Raw genomic sequence first — 21,663 nt, forward strand, 5'->3', positions numbered from 1 at the left:
GGGCAACAAAAGAAGACCCAGCCCATCAGCTGGGATTCAGAGAATAGATGGGGGCGGGGCCAGTCAATGGTGGTATTTTCTGGTTCTCCAAACTACACAAAATTTCCGCTACTGGTTTTCCAGAACTGGTCAGAACCTGCTGAATACCACCTTTGCCCTTGATGTAGACAATGACTAAGTCCTTCTATAATACTAAGCTATAATTCTGGATCATTTGGTTCTTTGTTTTTGGTTTATCATGCTGCTTTGACATGAGTTTTAACTTTGTAGCAAATTCAACTTTGTAGTAAATTTAATTAAACCAAAGTGCTTAAAAAAACCATAGTTTGGCATGATATGTTAATCCATCCCTCCATGCGAAAAGATGGGACCTCTCTTTAGCAGAGACTGAAACATTTACAAGTACAGATTCTACAACCAGCACTCAGTGAGGCCTTTCAGTGAATTCCTTTAAGACAGAGCAATTTCAGAAACCCTTCATGCTGTTAGTAACTTTTGATGGTCAATACTAAGGCTTATGGCTTTTCTGCAAGCATGGTTTTAAAGCACATGTGCTAAATGTCTCTCCATTCATTCTGCAGAGCTGTTCTTATCTAGCGAGAATATTCTGGTACACAAAAATGAGGCTATGTTGGAATATAGGAATTTTTCTGTATAGGAATTGGTATATCTGCTCTAGAAAGTTGTAAAGATTCCTAGAAAAATCTGCAATTTTATACTAGCTCTGATAAGATAAATCTCTAACCCAAACGACTCCTCCCCCCAAAAACAAACCCCACCTGATTTTGTTTTTTTGTTCCTTCTGTTGTTTTGGCTGAACAATATCTGGAGTATGCCAATCTTTTATCTGTCTACGTCTATAAACAAAATGAGTATGCCCATTTTGTTTGTAGACCTAGATAGATAAAAGCTTAAAGTGGCACTTTGGATGTTTCAGGATCATCCTAGGAATTGAAGGCACAATCTAACCACAAAAGACATACACAGTAGATATCCACAGTGATACAGGGTTGTTGTTTACAATCAAACAGTTTGGGGGAAGAACACTAAAGATTAAGACTGTTCATTTACTTTACTCCTCCTTTGTTTAAAGCCATAAACCGGCCTGTTCCACAACCTGGGCAGGCTGGTTGAAAGGTGAAGACAAATGTAATCCAACACTGAAAATAAGACTGGATCTTATTTTCTTTTGGGTCACAAAATAAGCACTAGGGTTTATTTTTGAGGGGTAGTGTCTTATTTTTTTCATGTATGGGAGGTCCACTTTTTCTGCTTGCTCACAGTGGGGCATGAGGCCATGCAGTCTTCTGCTACCATAGCCACGATGCAGAGGGATGGAGCTGCTCCATGTACCCCGCACTGGCTTACCTCAGGATACCTGCAGCCAGGTCATACACATCCTGACACCTGCCTTGTCTCGCAGCCATGGCACCAGCACACCACTTAGCCTCCTGCTGCATTGTGACCATGAGCAAGCAGAAGAAGTGGGCCATCTACCATGTGTGCTTCTGCTACACATGGCTGCTGCTGCTGCTGCTGCTGCTGCTGCTGCTTTGAGGCAGGTGTCAGGGCATAGATGGCCTGGCTGTGGGGGAACTGAGGTAAGCTAATGTGGGGAGCATGGGGCAGCTCCACTGCCACCCCACCTCGCCATGGCACTGCAAGCAATCAGACGGAAAGGGTGGACAGCTGGCTGCACAGGCTCTTGTAGGGCTTATTTGAGGGGCAGGGCTTATATTAGATGCACACATAAAACATGCTAGGGCTTATTTTCAGGATAGGTTTTAATTTCAGGGAGACAGAGTATATAGGTGTATTTCAACAATAAAGAAGAGGAAGAGCCTGAGGTTTGGCATTACTGTTCTGCAAGTTGCCTTTAGTCATTAGGACAACCTCTTCCAATCTAGCATCCAATATTGCAGCTGGGAATATCATCTGCGGAATCTGTCTGCCAACATGGCCAAAATCTTGTTCAATCCAGTTCATTCCCAAAGTGTTGGCGGAATTACTAGGAGTTACATTCCAAATAGGCCTGGAGGGCATTCAGTTGGGGGAGCATGCACTCAGTTCCTTCTGAGACTTTGAAGAGCGAGAGTTCTATCTGGAAATTTTATCTGGAAATGCCTTCCGTAAGCATTGTGAAAAGGTTACAAAAAGACTAGGAAAGTGCAACATCAAACCCCCACTTAACCACCAAACCTTCTGGTTGATTGTATTTGGTTGACCCCCTTTTGTATGCTCTTAGAGTATAAAAGTCAGGATGGAGAGAGCAAGGTATCCTACTTGGCCTCCTTGAAATAAATGGAGTATATTTCTTAAATAAAATTTTTATTTTAGATCTCCTAGATTCCCTACCCTATTGAATGGTCCAAATTCCATCCACCCCAATCCAAGTGATAGAATATGCTTTCAAGAAGAAAAAAATGCAAAGTGATGTAGTACACTCAGCAGGATTATTTGGTAAAAAGTTGATAGTCCAAGCTTATGGCGCCCTGCTTTTTCTCCCCGTTAACATTTTTATTGAGTTATAAAGTATTCTAAAATACAAAATACAAAGTAAATGGGAGGGGGGAGAAAAGGGGAAAGAGAAGTGAGGAAAGATAAGAAAGAAAAAGAAGCATTGATTTCCGACTCTCTGTGTAAAATAAGTAAAATACAGTAAAATAAGGCATTAATATCAGTGGTGAGATTCAGCCAGTTTGCACCAGTTTGGGAGAACTGGTTGTTAACTTTCTGAGCAATTTGGTGAACTGGTTGTTGGAAGAAAGCATTAGGGCAGAGAACCATTTGTTAAATTATTTGAATCCCACCACTGATTAACATCAAATCACAGCTTTTTGCTTTTTCATAATAATATGAACAAGCCATTTCTATAAAAATCTATCAGTCTAATCAATCAAACCCAAAGCCAGAGTTTTATTCTTCTCCACATCAAGCATGAAGTTCAGAAGCGGTCTCCATGTGGAAACAAAAGTACTTATATTCTTTTCTTTAATCAAAGTGGTCAGTTTTGCCATTTCAGCCAATTCCATCAACTTCTGCAACCATTCATCCATAGTAGGAATTAAAGTGTCCTTCCATTATTTATGGCTCTCTAGTCAATTGGCCAAATCAAAAACCAAATGACTAGATTTCAATAACACAATTTCAATCCACTAGGATAATTTTAATGAATGGAACCGGTGTGATTTTACTCTTGCTTCAACTCTTAAAACTCTTCCCTCAAAAAAAAAAAAAAAAAAGAATAAAAATGCCTCTTCTGATAATGTCACTGTGTCAGCAGATGCTCTCTTGCAATTGCCAGGCTGGTGCATTGTGTGAACACACAATCATCAAGGAACAGAATGCTTTAAAAAAAAAAAATTGGCAGCATCCTATCTTGACAAAGCATTGGAACATATTATTAGCAAGTGAAATTTTACTTCGGTCACTGAAATGATGTATAATTTCACATGCCAAATTACTCCATATTAAGCAGGTTTTAAAAGACTCTCTCAGAAATAAAAGTATATATGATAGGGAATTTCTGTTGCGACTATACAAATATTAAGCAAGTTATTGAAGCTTCCATTTATATTACTGCCATTGCCAGCTCCCTCTGTTATTGAGAAATCTAAAGGGATAATTTAAAAAAAACATTGGAGTTCACCAATAATAATGTATATATTATACTGTACATTTGGGTTCTAAACCTGGGACACTGGGATATTGTCAGCACTGTGAACAGTTGAATTTAACTTTGAATGGGTATTAGCATCCTCTGCAGGATTTTACTGCTTTTGTTGCATTGTGCTAAAAGCTCTGCTCTGGGGCATGGGCATGACATCATGACACTCAAATAAAAGTGGTGAGGATTATGTTACACAACTGCTTTCATCAATCTGACCCTTTTGCCCCCTGTGGAAGTCATTGACGGGTAGATACTGTATAGAATTGCATTGTAAATGGACTTTTCTACATTTGTCTTTGTGTTTCTGAAAGAAATCATTGTAAAGTTGAATAGCTTTAACATTAAGCTATCAGAGATATGGCAGAATTAGGGCTAAACTTATGGGAAGCAGCTTGAATTGTTTTTGATAACAATTAAAGGAGCAACCCAAGTTGATTTGGAAATCAAACAATGTAGTAGGCTGAAATATACCGTAGCTTATTTGTGTGATGTGTTTATCTACATTTCTTTGCTCTCTCAGTTCTCTGTGAAAAGTTTGATCTAATTTTCTCTTAACTTCTAATCTACAGACTCCCAAAGGCACATGTGCTGAATCAGTGAAAACTGCCATTGATGTCGGTTATCGCCATTTTGATGGAGCTTTTGTGTATCACAATGAAGATGAAGTTGGACAGGCCATACGGGAGAAAATTGCAGAGGGGAAGATCAAGCGTGAAGACATATTTTACTGTGGCAAAGTAAGACGTCTGAGTCAATTCCTTTCCTCGAATAAGGATGAAGCACCTTGTTGCTTCAATCAGTGTTTCGCCTCGTTTTCTGTTTTCTCAGATCAGAAAGGAAACTCAAGGAGCAGATGTTGGCTCAGGAATTCTGGGAGTTGAAGTCTGAAAGTCATAAAAGAGCCACTTCTGAGCTAGAATCTAGATTTGACATTCTTCATAGCAAAGTTCCTGCAATTCTTACTCCTTTCTCCTATACCTGCTACACCTAATTTCATATTTCTACTTATTTTAGCGGAATCTTTAGGCCAGGGGTCTCCAACCTTGGCAACTTTTAAGACTTCCAGAATTCTGGGAGTTGAAGTCCACAAGTCTTAAAGTTGCCAAGGTTGGAGACCCCTGCTTAAGGCTGTCTTTTCATGGCAGGAACCCTCTCAATGAGATTTCCAACACAAGTAATAATAAAAATAACTGATAATTAGAGTAACCATATGTCCTCTATTATAAATATTCTGAAATATTTATTTCAGAAAGCAGTCCTTTAGATTTATTTCATTACTTTATTGGATTTCCTCTTGAATTTTCTTTGGTAAAGCAAAGTTATAAATATTAAAAAAATAATCCTCATGAACCTGTTTTACATTTGCCCCCTTTTTAAGTTTGTTGTTTATTTTTTCCTAAGAAATCATGACAATACTGATAATAAAAGGAACATCCTGTCCCGCTATACCGGAAAAAAAAAACATGAAGCTATTGCAGTCTGATAAAAATGCAACTTCAGAACAGGCTGCAAAAAAATAAATGAGTCATTACAACCTAAGACACAATGGAATCAACAAAAATTTTTAAGTAGACCATGAATGAGTTTTCTTGGAGCAGGGGACTGGATATTTTTAAAAAAATTGCTTTCATCTCTAAGGGGCTGAAAAAGCTGTGGCAGAGTGTGATAGCATCTGAATGACTTGAAACAAAACTTGGGGTCTGGTTTTTTTTTTGGGGGGGACAGTTTTTAAGAAGTTAATTGAGTGCCCTAAGCCTTGCAGAAACTTGAGATCTCCATTTTGCTTCCCCAAATCCCCTAGTGGCAGTTTTACATTTGTAGGATTTTTGCAGTTCTTTAAAAATTAAAATCAGAAACGCCAATGTTTGAAGGTGAACAGGAAATCCAAAAATGTTGGGGTGAAGCCTCCTTAAAATTACAAAGGCGTTTGATAGCAGAATAGAAAATATGAGTGTGGTTTTAATTAACCTTGACCCTGCCACTTTAAACAACGGGCTTTCAGGCAAGGGGAACAAAATCCTTGCAAATAAAAGTCAGATTCTGTTAAGAGATCAGTCTCTGAAGTAGTTCATTGATCTATGCTGGAAAAGGCTTTTGTAGGCGTCAGGAAATGGCTAATTTCTTGTGTCTAAAACTTGATTTCTTGTGTCTAAAGCTTGCTTTTCTTTTTTTTTTTTGCAATAATTTTTTTATTTTTATATTTTAAAAACATCTCATTAGGTGAACAATGTGGTTCCAGGTTTTCACATTTCAATATAAATGTGACCATGATTACATACTCAGCTTTCATATCCAAATTCATATCATATTATTGCTTATTCCATTTTTAAAAAATATTCTCATACATTGTTTGATAATATTATTAATATTCTTATTCAATTTCTATATTCATTACTCTTATTTTATCCAATTTCATTTCATATTATAGTTTATTTCATTTTTATTTAAAATTTAAATTTTAAATCTAAATTTTAGATAGTTAATTGCTCGTATCTTGGGGACCGGGACAATAGTGGCTGTTTTCAAGCATGATGGAACACAGGCCATTTGCAGGGAGATGTTAAAGATCTTTGTCAGGACCCCTGCTAATTGATCGGCACAAGTCTTTACCATTATCCCCAGCACCCCATCTGGACCTGCAGCTTTACTGGGATTCACAGCCTTCAGTGCAGCTCTCACTTGATGTTCTTAGAGGGTGAGTGGCTGGGAATCAGAAGGCTGGCAGGCAGAGGCTATGGAGTCTGTTGTTTTTTACCTTGTAGCAGGTGAAAATGTTCAACTCCTCTACCACTGGGGCATCAGCATTGACCGTGTTCCTCGTGTTGCCCTTATAGTTAGTTACATGCTGCAGTCCTGTCACACATGCTTCAGGTTGTTATCTGCTTGATGGTTCTCCATCTTATTCGTCCCATAATTGGGCTGACCAGGTTGCCCTGATAGACCAGTCTCACCAGAAAAAAAACATTCTTAGAGCATTAGTTTCAACAGCTTCCAGTTGGGAGCTATAAATTCAAGATTCCTTAATGGGGTCCTTTGCATCATTCAGCAGTTGAAACAGCATTCTACCAGCCAGTGAAGATGATGTTTGTGTCTTTTTCCTCCTAACTCGGAACCATAAAACTCTTTCTCTTGACCATAGTTGCTCTGCATTAGGAGACATGAGGCCTCTGAATGGATGGACAGCTTCCATAGTAATCTTCCTCTAGCCTTTTAATTCATTGATTGATCATGCCTTACAAAAGAACTAAATCGTATCACTGACAAATAACTGCATTCGTTTTCTGGAACATGCATCTAAAGTTTTTTAGAAATCTGATTTACTACCTGGATCATGGCCATCATCATGATCACCATACTTATTTTAATCTTCGTTGTTTTTAGTTGTGGTGGAACACTGTGTTTGTTTTCCTGAAGGGAAAAAAAATCTTTACAGATAATTTGCCTTTGAAACTGGAGTATTGTCTTAGATTTATTGAAATTCTGTTTGTTGAAATTTGAATGAATGTGTAACGCAGAATTAAATATTGTCTCCGAAACTGACAAAGGTTAAAAGCACCTGGATTTCGATTATGTGACTAAGAGGATGCTGCAATGGTTATAAATGGGAGGGCCTGTTGTATTTCACTTTTTTCAGTGACGTTGTAATTTTGAACAGTTGCTAAATGAAATATGGTAAGTTGAGGACTCACTTGTATGCATTATATCATATGTGTATAAACTTAGTAAGTCTGTTATGCTTAGATTAAGGGTGTTGTGTACCCATTCTTAGGCTCCTACTCCAAATTTTGCTACTGTTTTAATACGTTTCCTGGGTAATTATCAGCCCAAACATTCCTCTTTGGATAGGGCGTCCCTTACCAAAGAATAATGAAATAGTACAATTTGTTCACTCCTCTGCTGCTTACTTACTGTATTATTGTGAGATAAATAATTGTGGAATTTTAGCAGAGACCATGAAAAATATAAAGCCACAACAATCAGGTGGTTATGTTAGAAGAATACCCGTTTCAGCAGAGCAGATGCAATCAACTCTTTTGAGATAAATTGTCTGCAAATGTGCTTCTAATGTAATTGTAACACGCTAGTTAGAAGTAGATTACAGAACCAGATCTGAATTTTTATGTTTAGTTACTGATTGAAATTAATGATTAATTAAACCAGCCAGGTTGCCCTGATAAGAAAAGCGGGTTTCTGTTCTTCATGGAAGATGGGAATTCATTCTTTGTTGTTTTGTACAACTCAAGGGAGGGTACATAATACTCCTTCTTCCTATTTTCCTCACAAGGTTGTTGGGTTGGCCCAGGAGAGAGAATGACTGAATTAAATATGTCCAGCCATTAACAATATGATGGGTCTTTATGGCATTTCCTGAGGATAGCAGCAACTCAGAAAGGTTGCACAACGAAGACTTCAGGGCTGGAATGGCAGCAGATGCTTAATATGTGTTAGGAATAACATAGGTTACCTAACGTAGTTTGGGTAAAATAATATATATAAACTATGATTGTAAGTTTAAGTGTGTGTCACTTTAAAACTGCAAAGCATGTAATTTTGGGTGCAGTGTGAAACCACCATAAGAGGGAGCAAGAGAACCTGACGATTCCCTGACAATTACTGGATTGCATGGATTGATGGTTTGTTAACTGCGTGTTTTCCCCTACTGCTGAGTTGCTGAAGAAAGAGAGGAGTTTTTGACTTCTTCATATCTCTACTGCGAGGAGATATATTACTGGACTGATATTTGTAAGTTTACTGACCTCTCTTTTTCAACACTGGAATTTGCAACTGAATAATCCCGGATGGACTGAACTAGTGAATGATATATGGACTGTTTGACTATGCTATAACTCTTACTGGAATAAACTATTTAATTAGCACTGTGTATCTGTTTTACTGAGTGTAAGCTACAAAAACGTTTATCTCACATATTTTGCCTGCCTGACTGACTGCTGTGCAGATTCTGCTAGGGTGTATCCCTAACACTGGTTATGGGCCCAGCTGCACAGTCAGACTAACCAGGATATAACAGGCTTATATAAAGTGAGAGTTAGTGTAGTTACACAATACTGTAAACAGACAGCTGTGTTTTATTAATTATAGTTTAATATCCAGAGAAAGATGGCACAAGTCAATTTACCAAGTTTGTCTCTAATATCCAAACTGGATGGAACAAACTATGTTTCATGGTCTATGAAATGCAGCCTACTTCTACGCAGAGAAGGTTTGTGGAGTATAATTCAAAACCCACCAGAGGTAGATGCTTGAGATCCGGAGGATGAAGATGATGCCCAGAAAATACAAGAATATAAACTGAAGAATGAGCAAGCTCTCTGTATAATAGGACTGACACTCTGTGATCAGCAGCTTGTCCATATTCGTGGAGAAGAAACAGCTGCTAAGTGTTGGGAGAATTTAAAGAAGATTTATGTTCAAGACAGTGTAGGAGCACACATAAATCTTACACGGAAGCTGTTCAGAACACATCTTCAAAAGAATGGAGACATGTTGACTCATATAAACACTATGAAGAGGATTTTTCAGGAGCTGCATGAAAAGGAACTTATCTTCACTGAACTACATCAGGTTTATATAATTTTGTCTTCATTAGATGAGAGCTATGACGACTATGTAACTTCGCTAGAAGTTCTGCCAAAAGATAACCTCACATTAACTGACATTACTGGCAGATTAATTGAAGAAGCCAGGAGAAGGCTTGAAAGGGATCAACTCAGAAGGGAACAACCACAAGAAGAGGAATTATGTTCGTCAGCCTACACAATTAGAAAATGTTTTAATTGTGGAAGAAAAGGACATTTGGCTAGATTCTGCAAGAAAGAAAAACGCCACAAAGCCAGCCAGAATGCTAAAAGGCATCAAAAGGATAAAAAATGCTTAGAGTTAGCCATGTATAGCAACCAAACTGTGAACAATAATAATTTTTGGGTTGTAGATAGTGGAGCATCGCACTGCATAACAAAAGATAAGAAAAGATTTATTAAGATGTCCATGAGTTCACAGCAGATATCGTTAGCTAATGGCTGGAAACTGAAAGCAAAAGCTGAAGGTACTGCATATTGTTCTTGCATACAAGAAAAAGTAAAAATGTTATATGTACCCCAACTTAAGTTTAATTTGCTTTCGGTTAGAGTTTTGATTAAACTAGGTTATGTAGTTACCTTTAGGGGAGAAAACTGCATAATAGAAAAGGAAGGTAAAAAAGTGACTGCAACTTTAAAAGGTGAATTGTATGTGTTAAATGATAATCAATTAGAGGTGGCTAACACAGTGTATAATAACGTTAAACCTCATGATGAATGCATACATTTGTTACACAGACGTTTAGGGCATATAAATTTTAAAATGCTCAAGCAAACGGTTGAACTGTCTAAAGGTATAAAACTGAAGCCTTGCAGTAAGTATTTGCACTGCAATGCTTGCAGTCAAGAAAAAAGCAAGGTAATACCAGCAAATAGAATTAATGAATTTAAGACTAAAGAGCCTCTAGAGGTCGTATTTGCTGATATTATAGGTCCTAAAAAACCAAGTGTGGGAGGTGCTCGTTATATATTAAGTATAATGGATCATTATTCTAGATATGGTTTCTGTTATTTAATGAAGAGTAAAACGGAAACATATCAGAATTTCTTTAATTGGTTTGCAGAAAGAAAAACTAAAAGGAAACTAGTAACTCTTGTAACTGATAATGGTACAGAATTTATAAATAATAAATTCCAAAATAGACTGAAGATGGCAGGTGTAGAACATAAAAAGTCTGCACCATATAGGCCACAACATAATTCCTTTATAGAAAGACGAGGCCAAACACTACAGGCAATGGCTCGTACCATGTTGTCGGATTCAGGATTACCTGAAAATTTGTGGGGAGAAGCAATAATGTGTGGTAATCATATATTGAATAATGTTGTTAACTCAACAACAGGTGAATTACCGTTCACACGGTGGCATGGTAGAAAACCTGACCTAAGCTACATGCACACATTTGGAGCACCAGCATGGGTGCATATTCCTACACAACTGAGACATAAGGGACAGCATAGGGCTAAAAGATTATTTTTTGTAGGTTACGAATCTAACCATAAATCTTACAGGTTCTGGGAGAAGGATACAACTAGAATTTACTGTAGTGCTAGTGCACAATTCCTAGAACATGTAGGATGGGAAAAACTGGAGCAAGATTCGAATAAAGATGTAATTATAGAAACCTACAAAAGACCAAACCAACATACCAGTAATAAGAAAAGTCCAATTAAAGAGGAAGTAAAGGAAGAGCAAATAGGACCAAAACAGGAAGAAATAAGTGAACAGGAAGAAAAGATAACCAGGAACAGGTGATAGATAAAAGTCCACCTGTAAGCCCTGTAATACCTAGACGGTCAACACGTGAAAGCAGACCACCTGATAGGTACCAAGCAAGTGTAGTTTGCCAGGTTAGTAAAATTCCAACTACTGTGGAAGAACTAAAAATGTATCCTGCAAAGGATCAAGAGAATTGGCATATAGCAATGCAAAAGGAACTGAATTCATTAAAACAGATGGGAGTCTATGAGAATGCTAAATTACCTCCAGGTGAAAAGTCCATTGGCTGTAAATGGATATTTAAAGTAAAAACAGGTAAAAATGGGACTGTTACCCATAAGGCTAGGTTGGTAGCTCAAGGATTTAATCAAACTGCATGTGATTATGATGAAGTGTTTGCACCAAGTCTAAAAGCGACAACCTTGAGAGCAGCTTTAGTGTGGGCAGCTAAGAAAAACTATATCATAAATCATTTAGATGTAGAAACTGCTTATCTGCTTGCGCCATTGCAGCACTATATACCTAAAGAAACCTGTAGGGATTAAGGATGATAAAACTAATAATGACTGTTGGAAGCTTAAAAAGAGTCTCTATGGATTGAAACAATCTGGTTACGAATGGAACCAATATATTGTTAAGGAGTTAAACAATATAGGGTTTAAAGCAGGTTTAGCTGATCTATGTTTATTTAAAAGAGAGACAAATGGAATAGTGTCATTATTATTGTTGTTTACAGATGATATTGCATTAATTACAAAAACTAATAATGAAGCTACTGAAATAATATCATTATTAGGTAAGAGGATAAAATTAAAGCAATTAGGAGAGATAAAACAATATCTCAGATTGACAATAAATAAAACCAATGGTGGCTATAAGATATCTCAAGAGGATAAGATTTATCAATTACTAAAAACATATAAGATGGAACTTTGTAAACCAGCAAAAACTCCAATGAGTCAGGAATTTTGCCTCACTGATGCTCAGAGTTCAAAATTCGATAAGACTATCTATCAGTCGCTAATTGGTAGTCTATCGTACATTAGTAATTGGTCAAGGCCTGATATTGCCTATAGCGTTAATCAATTGGCTCGATTCAACGCTTAACCTGCTGAACGACACTGGCAAGCGGCAAAACGTATCTTAAGATATCTTAAAAGGACAATGCACTATGCATTGTATTTGGAGCCAAAAGATGATTTGATTTTAAGTGCATATGCTGATGCAAGTTTTGCAACAGATATAAACACTAGGAAATCAACTTCAGGAATGGCTATACTACTAGGAAAAGCATTGATTGGTTGGAGGTCAATTAGACAGCAACACATAAGTATATCCACAATGGAAGCAGAATTTTCATGTCTATCCTTATTATGTACTGATTTAATTCTGTATAAACAGTTGTTGTTGGATATGGGATTAATAAGCAGCCATACGGATGGCTACAAATATTTCTGTAAAAACAAGATCTAAGCATACAGATCTTAGATATCTGAATGTAAGACAATCTGTAAAAAATGGTTTAATAAGACTGGAATATTGTATGACTGAACAAAACATTGCTGATCAATTTACAAAAGCCCAAGGTGCAGTCAAACACAAAGAGAGTTGTGATGACTATGGGTTAAGGTTGTAAATAGATATATATATATATTATTATATTACCCAAAAGGGGAGAATGTTAGGAATAACATAGGTTACCTAACGTAGTTTGGGTAAAATAATATATATAAACTATGATTGTAAGTTTAAGTGTGTGTCACTTTAAAACTGCAAAGCATGTAATTTTGGGTGCAGTGTGAAACCACCATAAGAGGGAGCAAGAGAACCTGACGATTCCCTGACAATTACTGGATTGCATGGATTGATGGTTTGTTAACTGCGTGTTTTCCCCTACTGCTGAGTTGCTGAAGAGAGAGAGGAGTTTTTGACTTCTTCATATCTCTACTGCGAGGAGATATATTACTGGACTGATATTTGTAAGTTTACTGACCTCTCTTTTTCAACACTGGAATTTGCAACTGAATAATCCCGGATGGACTGAACTAGTGAATGATATATGGACTGTTTGACTATGCTATAACTCTTACTGGAATAAACTATTTAATTAGCACTGTGTATCTGTTTTACTGAGTGTAAGCTACAAAAACGTTTATCTCATATATTTTGCCTGCCTGACTGACTGCTGTGCAGATTCTGCTAGGGTGTATCCCTAACTTATGCTTAATATGGGACCAAGACAGTGTTGGGATTCAGCTGGTTTGCACTGCTTCATGTGAACCAGTTGTTAAATTACCCACCCACCTCCTGCTATCAAGTGGATCCTGGGTGCTGCGCTCCAATGGAGAAATAGGCAATGGAGCAGCCAGCATGAGGGAAGGAAAAGGCCACTTTCCCTCTTTCTTCTCCCCGCTCCTCTTCCTTCCCTCGTGCCAGCCACCACATTGCCCATTTCTCCATTGCAGCGCAGCACCCAGGATCAACTTTGATAGTGAGTGGGTGGGTAATTGAACAACTGGTTTGCTCAGGGTCAGGTTGGCTATCACTGGAGACTCATCCTGCATGTGTGGTTGAACTGGAGGACAGGGATGGGCCACGCCTCCCACAACAGTTAACCTTACCATGAGTGAACTGATTGTTAAATTATTTGAATCCCACCACTGGATCAAGACTACTTATATTGTGCAGTACTAGTCTTCTGGTACCACTCCAGATGGCTATGGCAATTCTCTGACAAACACCTGATGTTTCTGATTCTCAATCAGTTTGCCTTTCTGGATCTCACACAATAGACCACAGAAGCTTCTAGAAAGTCTTCAAATATGGCACCAGTGCAACAGCAAATTTGGTGTAGCAGCTAGCCAGGACACTATGACTTGTTGGCCTATCTTAAATATGAAAGTTGTCTGGGCGATGTTGGGTCAGTTGCTTTCTCTCACAGAGAAGTTGCTTTCTCTCACTATTTTCTGTGAGGAAAATAGGAGGTAGGAGAATTAGATGTATTCTCGGCCTTGAGTTATCTACGAAAAGGCAACATAAAAATATAATAACAACATCCCTCTGTTTATATTTTCCAACAGTTAGTAATGATAGGCATGATGCCTCCTATGTAGATAGTGATAAATGTAGCAGCTTTCATATTTCATTTATCTCAAAGATATCCATCCTTACTTTTGCAAGAAAGCTGACAAAAACAATCTTGAAACAGTTGCAATTTGAAAACATTGAAAAAGGGTAACAGTCAGAAGCAGCGGATGTGATTAAGCAAATGAGTATTGTAAACAGATGGAGAAAAGCTTGTTTTTCATCTTGTGATTAAGAATTACAAAGGTTATTGTTTCATCCCATCAAATAAACTGCAGGTGGTAAATTTCAGGATGGAAAGGGTTGTTCAAAGACTTGCACTTATGTCACTATAACTCTAGATCTGATTGGGACAGAGGGACTTCCTCAGCCAGTCATATCTGACTCTAGGGCACATCTCTGTTTCTTAGCTGAGGAAGCCAACAGTGTCTGAAGACAAGTGGCCAGTATGGCTATATGACAAAGGCACACAGGATATTTTCCATTGGTACCTATTTATCTACTCACATTTGCTTGCTTTTGAATTGCAAGGTAGACAGAAGCTGGGGCAAGGAACGGGAGCTTTGCATAGAGCTCAGGTCTGACAAGCTCAATTTCTTTAACCATTAAAACATTGTGTCTCCTTGATCCTTGGAAGAAGGTTTGTATAATTTTTCTTCCCAGGGACACTGATAAGATGCATCTTGGAGTCCTCACATTCAATTACAGAATTTTAAAACATTCAGATGGAATGCCATTCTTCTGTAGGTTGGCTTGCTGGATCTCCCTTTGGGTTATACTTCAGAAAAAGGAGAACTGGGAGATGTTAGATTTCCTTGTGTGGAATCCCTGAGTTCATCTAGGTCAGGGGTGTCAAATTCACAGCCCATGGACTGGATGTGTACGGTTTAGTGAAGGGGAAAAAAGTCACAGTATGTCATGGTTTCATCCCATGAGTTCGACACCCCTGATCGAGGTCAAATTCCTCCCAGTCCTACTTTCTGTGAGTTGAAATTTATAAGGGGGTTAATCAATCTTTCCCAAAATGGTCATCCTCCAGCTATGTGGAATAATTCCAAAATTCTCCAGGGCAAAATGGCTGTTGGTGAATTTAACATATCTGGAGGAGGTGGGTCTTTATCTTTGTACTGAATCTCCCACCATTTAGTTTGATGAGCACATGACCCTAAGTCAGTGATAGTGAACCTTTTTATTGTGGTGTGCTGAAAGTGCATGCGCATGTGCTGGCACCCACAATGCAATGCATCCTGCCCCCCCACACATGCTCGTGCAACACCCCCGTCCTGCCCCTTTACCTGCACTGTACATGTGCGTGCCTCCCAGCTGATTTTTGGCCCATTTGAGTCCATTTGTTCTCCTGGAGGTTCAAGGTATTTCCGGAAGGCCTGTTTTTTGTCCCCCCGATGCCTCAGAAGCTTCTTTCAAGCCTCTGGGAGGGCAAAAATGGCCTCCCCCAAGCTCCAGAGGCCCTCTGGAGGCTGAAAATGGGCACTTCTGGTATTTCCAGAAGGCCCGTTTTTCGGCCTCCTGAGGCTGCAGAGGCTTCCCTCAAGCCTCTGGGAGGGCGAAAACAGCCTCAAATGGGCAAAAATCAGCTGGGAGGCACGCACATGAGCAATGCAGGTAAGTTTGGCTGGGGCTCGCTTGCCCACACAAATAGCTCTGCGTGCCACCTGTGGCACACATGCAATAAGTTCACCATCACGGCCCTAAGTTATTGGATGATGGGAGACTTCTCATTAACCATACTTAGCACAATGACTTATTTGATTCTAGATAATATGAGTTATGTTTCAATACATCTGGAGAGGATTTGTCCTGACAATAGATATTGTGTCCTTCCTTCCTTCCTTCCTTCCTTCCTTCCTTCCTTCCTGCCTGCCTGCCTGCCTGCCTGCCTGCCTGCCTGCCTGCCTTCCTACCTTCCATTTCTATAGCTGCCCATCTCAAACAAATGACTTTGAACGTCAAACAATCATAAAACACTTAAAAACAGTTACAACATAGTACAAAATTAAATATATATATGGCAGCTGAGAAAAAAAATGTCACTCCTGATGTCAATATAGCCAGGAAACAGGGCCTGAGCACAAAGACAGGTCTTCAAAGCCTTAAAATCTGCATTTGAAAAGGCTGGTTTTTAATCAGCACATTCATACACAGCTGTAGAGAGTAAAGATGACCTTGATGGAAATATGGAAGAGCCACTACCTGGACAAAGGGTGCTGAAACATTTTTTGAACCTTGAGAGAGAAGATAACATTTGAAAGCGGCTCAGACAGGTGCCTTCCTGATTCAATATAGAAGTCTAAGAATAAGGCATAAAACAGCACTATCATGCAAGATTCTATTAGAGTAGCCAGTATAATTGTAATTATAATTTTCTTGTGGAATTTTTTTCCTGGTCTAGTCTGGTCTACCTACCTTGGTCTGACATCAGCCTTGCAAGTCTCTTTCAACAGATCTGAAGGTCTTGCTTTTGTTGATAGAGATGGCCTTTGGTCCTCAAAGTAGTCCATTCTCCACTGAGCATTTTACTGCAGCATTGTTGCAACACCAACAACAGATAGATTTACGAATAGCTTGCAAAATGCCATGATGCAGCTAACACAAAAGTTGAGATAGGATTTAACTTGGCCAGCAGCCTGTAGTGTAACTAGTATTTTGGTGCTAGTTGGAAGAGATCAAGACCAATTTTTGACTTTGTGATTCAGTATGGTCTATTTATGGTGGGCTGACCAACAGAATTTCCCACAGATTGCACCAAAGTAACTCCCATGCTGAGTTTGCTGAAAGAAAGGGCAGCCAGATGTGCTATACCTATCATTAAGGGCAACAAACTAGTGGTGGACAATTATTAAAACTTCATGCAAAGATTGAGAATTCCCTTTGATGATTTCATGAGGTTCCTGACTGCAGCTGTGAAACTCACAAACTCAAGCAAGATCAGCAGAAAGTGTGGATGTATTGTATGTATAACTTTTAAAATTATTTGCTGGAGATGTCGAATGGAAAGATCTGGCTATGATTTACCAATTTAGTGAGGGAGTTGCTGACAAATTGAGATATGAGTTGGTAAGACAAGGCACCATAGATAATTTGGAAGAGCTGTCGGAAGAATGGATCATGCAAGTCCTAAAATTCTTGCTAGTGGAAAGCATCAACATCCATATTTTGGCATACTGATCAAGGTTTTTTTAAAACATGGCAAGCAATGATCACTGAGGGTTTCGCTCTCTTCCATCAGTAGCCAAGTCGGTTGATGTGAGTTGGTCTTTATTGGGCGTGGCAGTAATTTTCTTCCCCATGAATTATCCCATTCATGAGGCTAAAATATTGTTCCTGACGAAAGTGATAATTTTGGCAGAATAATGACCTGGAAGCTTTCTCTCATTCTCATGGTTTGATATGAGGCAATTATCTTTACAAAATAATTCATAAAATGTCCAATTGATAGGGCCAAAAAATTAAAAAGGAAAACCAATTACTGTGAAAGAGAATCTTATTTTAAATATCCAGGATACAAACAAAAGATAAATTTGACACAGATCATAGTTTCACTCAGAAGGGAATTTATTTTGTAGAGGTTGTTCTTTGTGTAAACTTTGAAAATGATACAGAGAAGCCAAGAGTTGGCTCACAATTACGCGATGCAACCCTAAATCTATGTTTTTGTCCAAAGACTGGGCCTTCTTCTCTAGCTGGGTGACTTTAAGCCATTTGCTCTCTCTCAGTCCAATCCACCTCACAGAGTTATTGTTGTGGGGAAAATAGGAGGAAAGAGGTATGTTGGATATATTTGCAGTTTTGAGTTATTTGTAAAAACAATAAAGGCAGGGTGCAAATTAATATAAATAAATAAATAAATGTCATTGACTTGAGTGAGGAAAGGATTGTAATTGTTTCACTGAGAGATGATCTGCAAATCTGGGCAATGAAAACATTGTTTCTACAATTGTTTTGGAATTCCCACCTGCTGTTATATTTATTTTATTTAGTTATTGAATTTATTTGCTACCCATCTTGATTCAAAGTGATGCTGGGTGGCTTACAGCATTAAAAGCATTAAAATCATAAAAAGTAAACAATATTAACACTAATTTGTTGCTGTGTGGGAAACAACCTAAGAACCTTCCAGATGTTTGGGGCTGCAACTTCCATTAGCCCTTATTAGCATGGTGAACAGAAAACGCAGCATAGTCAACATATTATGGGAGTTACAATCTTGAACAGTTCAAGGATAGTTTATTCCTTCTTTTTGACAAACTCCACCGTGGATATTAAACACAACTGGAATTAATGGGTCCTCCACTCAGTAGTAGTTTGCGTTTAGATCATAGATCAGTAGAGTAGGGTTCACTTTTGTAAGGAACATAACTGTTGTGGTCCAAAGGAAGACATTAAGGGTATCTATACAATGAAACTCCATTTACTTTGAAATATCTGGATAATAATGCAACACCCCATTTTTGATGGGGTTCAGTGGCTGTTTTCATCACCTCAAATGTGCTACCTTGATCATATCAAAGGTCATCCTTTGAAAGACAATGCTTGGCATCACACCCCAAAGAGGATGGAAGCAGAGCAGCAATTCAAGAAGTTTCAGGCTGAAGATTAAACAATTAAAATAATGACAACTTATAAGTAATTTACTCAGTTGACTGTTTAATTCTCACCTTACTGTAGACAATCTTTTGCAGCATAATTTTATTCATTTCTACTCAGTTACTGTAAGGTTCAGTTATTTGAACGGCAGTTATTTCCACAGGTGTAGGCATAGTATCTTAGCCTGTTTCCACTATTGTGAACATTTGCCAAAAGTATTCATTCCCTTAGAATAAAGTATTACATTTTGGGATTGTTTTGAAAAATCTGTGAGTTATTTATTCTAGAATGTAATATAACTAGCGCTAGTTTATTTGGATTAATACTGTTCACTCAAAATGGTATATTTTTAAATTTTGTGGTTCTATATTCCACAGTTCCAAGGGGTAAAGATCCCGCTTTCTTTCTTTTCCTTCTTTTTGTCCTAGTTGTGGAATACATGCCACCCACCAGAAATGGTACGTCCAACTCTGGAGAAGACATTACAAATTTTACAGCTTGACTATGTTGATCTCTATATCATTGAACTGCCTATGGCTTTTCAGGTAAAGTATTGTGCTGGAGTGCCGCCTAGTGTATATGTTTGTGTACTGTGAATATTTAAAGTCTCATTGGCAGACCATTATTTTGGGGGGACAACATTCCACAGTTGTAGATCACCATGTAGTTGAAGAGCTCAGTTAGCAGAAGACCAAGCCTGGAAATGAGACCACGGATTTATGTTGACTTTCGCTGTCAAAAGAAATATTATTCACAACTTAAATATCCCTATTGTGAAGCTGTTGCATGATGACAGTATTCAAATATGTTATGTATATTTACTGATTTCAATTTGCATCTATGCAAGGATTTTGGCAGCAAGAATCCATTCAAAAATGGATTCAAGAGCTTTTTATTGAATTGATGGCAATATGAAACTATTTGGAACTGTGGTATTCAAATATTTTGTGCACACATTAGAGCTGTGCAAAACTTTTCAAAGAGGTTCATAGCAATTTGCTTGCTTTACTATTTGGATGAGAAGGGTTCTGTACATGCTCCAATGTGTTGTGAATCACTTTCTGATTTACATTCTTGTTTCAGATATGCAAATTATTGATGTTGCTAATCAAGTAGCAGATCATGCATGTAAGAGCCTGGCCTTCGTTGCTGCCATGTATTATCTTCCCTTCTTGTAAAATAGTAGTAAAGTTACGCCAAAGGTGCTTTTTCAAAAGGCAACTGGACTTTCTTTGTTTTTTCTTGAAGACATTTCACTTTGCATCCAAGAAACTTCTTCAGATCCAAAACTTCTTGGATAAGAAGCAAAAGATCTTCAAGGAGAAACAAAGAAAGTCCAGTTGCCTTTTGAAAAAGCATCTTTGGGACAACCATGACCTGGATGACTGAGACTCTCCATAGAATCTCCATGCTACTCCATGTAGTAGTAACACTGTGGCTCTGAGACAGGAATTCCTATTGAACATAACCAAGCTAGAATATAATGATTTATGTCCAATAATTTCCTTCTTGCCGAACGGTCTTAATTGCGCATAAATCAGTCAATACCAAATATTGAAATTGATACTCTTCTGTACGGGAAAAGCTTTGAGCAAACTGGTCTCTTACAGAATAATTAATACATTATGCTACTGCAACATGAACCCCTGTATCTCATGCTAAAGTACACAGAGTGACTTGCCATGTCAGCACTAAATTGAAATGTGGCTTACATGTCATTGTGGATGTGTTTGTACGTTATGTATGTCTAGTTTAATGAAAAGAAGGACTTCAGGGTAACATGATAGCAGTGTTCTGATATATCAAGGGTTGCCACAAAGAAGAGGGAGTCAAGCTATTCCCCAAAGCACCAGAAGGGTAGGACAAGAAAAAAAAATGGATGGAAACTAACCAAGGAGAGAAGCAACCTGGAACTAAGAAGACATTTCTTGACATTTAGAACAATTAATCAGTGGAACAACTTGCCTCCAGGAATTGTGAATGCTTCCAACACTGGAAGTTTTTAAGAAGAGATTGAACAACCTTTTGTCTGAAATGGTATAGGGTTTCCTGCCTAAGCAGAGGGTTGGGCTAGAAGACCTCCAAGATTTCCAGCTCTATTATTCTATTCTATTCCATTTGTAGTTTTTTAAAAATTTATGTAAATGCATTGGCCATCCAACTCCAATGGATTTGTGTTATCACATGACTCATCTGACTTCCAAAATCACAACAAAGCATATGCTTGCAAATGTTCCATTTCAGCCCTTTGACTTTCACCATTAATAGTGAGAGTTGGTGGGAGGGATAATGGCAGGTTCTTTCACTTATAAGCCATATCATAGTTTTGCATATTTGATAGTGTAAAGACACACGCTATATCATAACAATCACAGTAAGGCTTAAGGTTCTTAGTAAGTCAGTTCATAGTATAGCCCTAAAACACCATCTGAGCTAGAACTGACAATCTTTAATACAAACCCTTTCAATTAGGCACTATCAAATGAGTTGGGTTTTAACTGTGATAAATAATGCCAACTGTGGAATTCCAATACATATGCAAGAGACCAGGTTGGAGATAACAGCTTAAATATAACAACATTTCCTGACACTTCCTATATCCTAGAATGGCCCTGTGAATGTTCTTACACTTTTCAACCTGTATGACTCCTTGCTACATCCATGTTTATTAATACATTTATTTTCTCTCATATCTTTACAGTATACCTAATTCCATCAATTATAAAACTCCACCAAACTTGTAATTGGTATATTGTAATCTAGAAGCTAGTTATGGCATTAATTTCAATGTGACCTCTAAAATGGACCATAGGGGTATTACGAATTCTTTTTTAAATACACCAATTTGGTGGGCTCAAGACATAAAAGAAGCAACACGATATGGGTCCCTAGACAACATGCACACACAAGCACTCACAAGTTTTTACTAACTACTCATTACTGCTCTCATTACTCACTACTCATTACTGCTCTCATTACACTCTTCC

The 21,663-nt window shown here is 38.1% G+C and overlaps 1 protein-coding gene across 2 annotated transcripts in view; it reads left to right on the forward strand.

The window, feature by feature from the left end:
• Positions 1 to 21,663, forward strand: part of AKR1D1 (aldo-keto reductase family 1 member D1) — a 64,488-nt gene that overhangs the window by 28,721 nt on the left and 14,104 nt on the right. For both annotated transcript variants that reach the window (XM_026725040.2, XM_026725100.2), the window contains exons 2-3: positions 4,240 to 4,407; positions 19,105 to 19,221. In XM_026725040.2, the coding sequence (XP_026580825.1) occupies positions 4,240 to 4,407; positions 19,105 to 19,221 (285 nt within the window). The remainder of the gene's footprint in view (positions 1 to 4,239; positions 4,408 to 19,104; positions 19,222 to 21,663) is intronic.

The sequence above is a fragment of the Pseudonaja textilis genome, chromosome 5 (genome assembly GCF_049901715.1).
Source record: "Pseudonaja textilis isolate UNSWEBS1 chromosome 5, rPseTex1.2, whole genome shotgun sequence".
NCBI lineage: Eukaryota > Metazoa > Chordata > Lepidosauria > Squamata > Elapidae > Pseudonaja > Pseudonaja textilis.